This window comes from Colobus angolensis, unplaced genomic scaffold (genome assembly GCF_000951035.1).
Source record: "Colobus angolensis palliatus isolate OR3802 unplaced genomic scaffold, Cang.pa_1.0 Scaffold80, whole genome shotgun sequence".
NCBI lineage: Eukaryota > Metazoa > Chordata > Mammalia > Primates > Cercopithecidae > Colobus > Colobus angolensis.
Genome location: NW_012121821.1, coordinates 602,320 through 607,936, shown reverse-complemented (window position 1 = coordinate 607,936; position 5,617 = coordinate 602,320). Strand labels below are relative to the sequence as shown.

General features: G+C 40.4%; 1 protein-coding gene across 1 annotated transcript in view; it reads left to right on the top strand.

Moving 5' to 3' along the window:
* The window catches only part of LOC105502624 (chromosome unknown open reading frame, human C12orf66), a 37,850-nt gene extending 32,573 nt beyond the window's left edge, over positions 1 to 5,277 (top strand). Inside the window, exon 4 of the mRNA XM_011929224.1 lies at positions 4,778 to 5,277. Coding sequence (XP_011784614.1) covers positions 4,778 to 4,932 — 155 coding nt within the window. The 3' untranslated portion in view covers positions 4,933 to 5,277. The remainder of the gene's footprint in view (positions 1 to 4,777) is intronic.
* Positions 5,278 to 5,617: the final 340 nt, after the last annotated feature.

Genomic DNA, 5,617 nt, shown 5'->3' with positions numbered 1-5,617 from the left:
GTCTCAAAAAAAAAAAGAAGAAGAAGAACCAAGAAACTGGCCTATTTTTTATTTTCTGGGAAGAACATTTTTTTTCCTTTTTTTTTTCAAGACAGGGTCTTGTTCTGTTGTCCAGGCTGGAGTACAGCGGCACAGTCATGGCTCACTGCAGCCTTACCCTCCCGTGCTCAAGTGATCTTCCCACATCAGCCTCCCAAGTAGCTGGGATTACAGGCATGAGGCATCACACCTGGGTCTCACTGTGTTGCTCAGGCTGGTCTCAAACTCCTGGACTCACACGAGGTTCCCACCTCGGCCTCCCAAAGCACTGGGATTATAAGCATACACCACTGCACCTGGCCTCCTTTCTTTTTCTTTAAAAATGGTCATAAGCTTTGTAAAAAGCCAGTTTGCTTTAAATAGAAAGTAGTGATTTACCTCTGCATTTTATTCACTCAGGTTCTATAAAAAAATCTCAGCAGATTCTACATTGACCTTACCTAAGAAATTGAAAGCAATTGGAGCTAAAAAGTCAAATCACTTTTCCTCTCTTTTGTGTTTTGCCAAGAAACTGAAAAATATTCCTTGGTATGCATGTATTTTTTTCATTCTTTTCCTCTTAGATTAAACCACCATTAGCCTTAATGACACAGTCCCCCAAATACCTAGAAGAATATATGCTTCAGTGGAACCCCAAGACAGGTGTATGTAAAGCATATATATGCTATTTAAATAACCAGTCCTCACCTGAACATACTTGAATTGTATGTCTATCTTTAAGCATAAACACAAAAAGAATTTGAAAGAACAGAAGGCAGATGTGAATATTAAGAAAATCTAAGACAATATATATTTATGAATTACTGTGCAGCTGTCATAGACTTACTGGAGGAGTTTTTGAAGATTCAATATTGATACTTAAATTATTTCTTAAGCTCTTCAGTAAAGTTTTCTAATTATAAAAAAAAACCCACATAATTTGGTTCAAGTCAAGAAACAAAGTCATTTTACTCTAAGATTTATTCTCTAAATACAGTAATGAGTTCTGTAAAGTCTGTGTTTTGCTAATTAAAAGAGTGAATCTGCATATTTTCTGCAGACTGCTTTCTTTGAATCTGTTTCTAAACCATAACTTGATAAGTTTTTATGGGTAACTGGGAGTTTGGTCAACACCGAGTTTGCCAAGGGTTCCATCCAGGAGTATTTCATTTTAGGATGCTGTTTGGACACAGGATTTGTAACTTTGTTCTCTCTGGGTCCTACCTGATCTCTGGCTGTGCCATTTCAGGGAGTGTGTGAAAATAAAGCCCAATTCTTTTTTGTTTTGTTTTGTTTTTGTTTTTGTTTTGAGCCGGAGTCTCGCTCTGTCGCCCAGGCTGGAGTGCAGTGGCCGGATCTCAGCTCACTGCAAGCTCGCCTCCCGGGTTTACGCCATTCTCCCGCCTCAGCCTCACCAGTAGCTGGGACTACAGGCGCCCACCGCCACGCCCGGCTAGTTTTTTGTATTTTTTTAGTAGAGACGAGGTTTCACTGTGTTAGCCAGGATGGTCTCGATCTCCTGACCTCGTGATCCGCCCATCTCGGCCTCCCAAAGTGCTGGGATTACAGAAGCCCAATTCTTAACCAAGGAGCCAATATCCTTATATTAATTGCTTTGGATATTTGGACATATTGGGGGAAATATTTCCAAATACTATTTTTTTCTGTCTGTCGCCCAGGCTGGAGTACAGTGGCATGATCATAGCTTTCTGCAGCTTTGAACTCCCAGGCTCAACGATCCTCTTGCCTCAGCCTCCCGAGTAGCTAGGACCAGGGCTGGCTAATTTTAAAAAAATATTTTAGAGATGGGGTCGTACTGTGTTGCTCAGGCTGGTCTCGAAATTGTGGGCTCAAGTGTCCCTCCCTCTTTAGCCTCCCAAGTGGGAATACAGGTGTGAGCCACTGTGTCCAGCAGAAGATGTACTTTCTAGAAAGAAAATAATTGATACTTCACTACATTCCCAGGGAATTCCCTCAGGTGATCTTTAAAATACGTCCACCCTTTTGATCTAGAAGCAGACTCGCGATTTTGTTCGTTTGGCAAATCAGCCTCTGAGCTCAACTTCCTTGTCTCTAAAACGGAGCTACGGAAATGTGGGCTGCCTTTCCAAAGGATAGTGTTAGGATGGAATGAGATCATATGTGTATAAAAGGCTTTGGAAACTTTCTGGAATTTGAAGGCTATATAAATAAAAGATGGACCACTCTTTTCTTAAATTCGGCACCTTTCCTGTTCTTTTCTTTCTCTTCAATTCTGTGGCAAACCTGTACCTAGTTATTATGTTTGAAAGAGAACTGGTTTAGAAGAGGAGGCAGATAAATGCCTAACCAACCTACCCACTCTTCCTATTTTAGAATCTTTGTGGTTTTTTGTTTCTAAATTTTTATGGTTGGTTGATAGCATTTTACTTCTTCTGTATTATGATTTCTTTTTTTCCCCTTGGTTACTCTATCAATTACTGAGCGAGGTGTTTTAAAATCTCCAACACTGCTTGTGGATTTGTGATTTTCTTCCTTTACTTCTGTCAGTTTTTCCATCCTGTATTTTGGAGCCCTGTCATTAGGCCCATATACATTTATAGTTTTTCCTTCACTTGTATTCACCATTTTATCATTATGAAGTTTCCTGCTTATCTCCACTGCTACTGCTTACTCCAAAGTCCATTTTGCCCAATGTTTTTATCGCCCTTCCAGCTTTCTTATGCTTACTGTTTGTGGTGTGTGTGTGTGTGTGTGTGTGTGTGTGTGTGTGTTTTCCATATTCTCATTTTTAACTTACTTATTTTTATATCTTTGTATTTGAAGTATCTACAGACAGAACTAAGGAGATAAGACAGATTAAAAAGAGCAACAATCTCTGCCTTTTGATGGGAATGTTTAGTTTATTTCTCCTGTAAGGTTTTTACAGTCAGGATTTTGATGACAGTATCCTTGAACTGTCACTTAACATGTTTTTCATCCTTTTTCCCCCTTTATATTGGAAGTTAGAGCAAGATGTTTAATCAGATTCAGCTTTTCTTTGTGTAGTGGTGTTGCATATTTTATTAGGAAGCAGCTAATAACTGACATTGCCTAGATAGACTATATCATTAGAGGTTACAAATTGGTAATATTCTAATTGTTATTCCTTTTCTCGTTAGCCAGAATACACCTACAAAGAGAAATTCACCTCCAACTATTTAGTACCTTGAAGTACAGTTCATATGGAATGAATGGATAAATCCTTGATTCTTTTGCTTTTCTTTATTTTATTTCATTTATTTATTTATTTTTTGGGATGGAGTTTTGTTCGCGCTTGTTGCCCAGGCTGGAGTGTAATGGCATGATCTCGGCTCACCACAACCCCTGCCTCCAGGGTTCAAGTGATTCTCCTGCCTCAGCCTCCCAAGTAGCTGGGACTACAGGCAGGTGCCACCACACCCAGTTAATTTTTCTATTTTTGGTGGAGTTGGGGTTTCACTGTGTTGGCCAGGATGGTCTCGATCTCTTGACCTCATGATCTGCTCGCCTCAGCCTCCCAAAGTGCTGGGATTACAGGCATGATCCACCGCGCCTGGCCTTTATTTATTTTTACTAGTTCTTAACATATTGAGTTAGTTCCTTAGCATCTTCCAGACACTGGGGAGTTTTAAAAGAAATGTATATGAATGTGTCAGGATTTCTGCCTCTTAGGTTTAACCTTGAATTTGAAATAAAGCAGCCATTTTCTCCCTGACCACAAGGGTTTTTTTTTTTTTTGGTAAATATTATGACTTTCCCTTATTTCTTCCTCATGGTTAGTTTTCTCTCTTAATTACTGTTGATTATTTTCCTCCACATGTTTTCCTCTCACTCTCCCTCTGTCAGTCTCTCTTCCTCCCTCTTTCCTTCTTTTCCTCTCTCCCTTCCTTCCTTCTCTCCCTCCCATCCTCTCTTACCCTTTTCTCCATTGCCCAGGCTGGAGTGCAGTGGCGCAATCTCCGCTCACTGCAACCTCCGCCTCCTGGGTTCAAGCAATTCTCGTGCCTCAGCCTCCTGAGTAGCTGGGATTACAGGCACGCACCACCATGCCCGGCTAAGTTTTGTATTTTTAGTAGAGACGGGGTTTCACCATGTTGGCCAGGCTGGTCTCGAATTCCTGACCTCAGGTGATCTGCCTCCCAAGTGTTGGGATTACAGGCGTGAGCCACTATGCCCAGCCCCATCCTCTCTTACCTTAGTTTCTGATTTCTTTCTCATAGATTTTGCTTTAGCCACCTTTCTTCCCATGCCTCTGAGATCCAGGACATACCCCAGTAGTCTCTGACCCAGTTTTGGGAAAGAGCATCTGAAAGTATTCATTTTGATTGTTTTTATAACGAGTTACTTTTTTTCAGGCAGTGAGGAAGGAATACATAGAGGGGGAAAGGTCAGTGTTGATACTAATAGAGTGACCACAATTAATCCTAGCCACTTCATGAACACACAAGGCCTTTGGCCAGTGCAGCCAAGCATTGCTGTATGTATTTGACAGGTTATTTGGCAGGAAAAGTTACTCTAAAATCTTTTCAAGTGTATTTTTACTATGTGATTTATTATTATGTAAAAGATCACTCTTAGTGTATTTGCACTAATTATTGTATAAAAGCATTAAATTAGCCTCTGATTTTTTTCAAGTAAAAATGTAAGAAAACTAGATTTTTTTTTATCCTAAGTGAGAAACAAAAAACATGCTATGTGACTCCCCACGAAAGCCCTGTTTGAGTTTAATTTAGCAGTTCCCTCTCTATTTTTCTACCAGGTTCCTGTTACCAATGCAATTATTTCGTGGCCTTTTGCGTGAATTATCCTAAGCTGCTTCTCCAGAGGAAACGAGTCAGAAGAAATAGGCTTGATGTGCATTTCTGCCTTTGGAGACTTCTCTTGATATGGTGTAAATCCATAAGGCTTCATTAATGCCTTGTCTGCATTATTTTTTCAATCTCCTTTTGATTACAAGGTTTGTTTCTAGGGTACTTCAAATTTAAAACCATACAGTATGTGTAAAATATCACCACTAGAAAATGGAGAGACGCAAATGGGTTCCCCCTTCTGTAGTCCCTCCCTAATGTCAGAATCTGGGATTAGGGTTCTAAGTGATGGTATCACTCAGGAGAGGGTCACATGACGCAACTACATGGGAGTGCATTCTGAAAGACAACTGCTTAGATGTGCGGCAAGAATGGCCGGAAAACGGAGGATGGTGCTTGACATTGATCTAGGAGAGGAAGATAGTCATTGGGACTTTTGCTACCTTTGTCCCTAGAGAGTGAATTCTCCTTTTGCTGGTCCTAAAAGCTGCAGAGTAATTCTACAATCCAGTTACATTTGTAAATCTAATGCCAGATTTGATCTGAGATTTATAATGACTCAGCCGGTCGATCCAGCTTAGGTCTAGACTCATTTCACTTTTGTTGTGACAAGATATGACAATGTAGGACACACCCTTTACCCCCACGGTCATCCTGGTGTCAGTCATTTCAGGCTAGGCCAGTGTCAGAGCAGTCCCTGAAGCAGAAGTGGGTGGGAAGATGTGAATGATTTCTAATATTCAATGTTCATTAATTTAACATTGACTATGCTAAGGGTCGTGATATAGCAG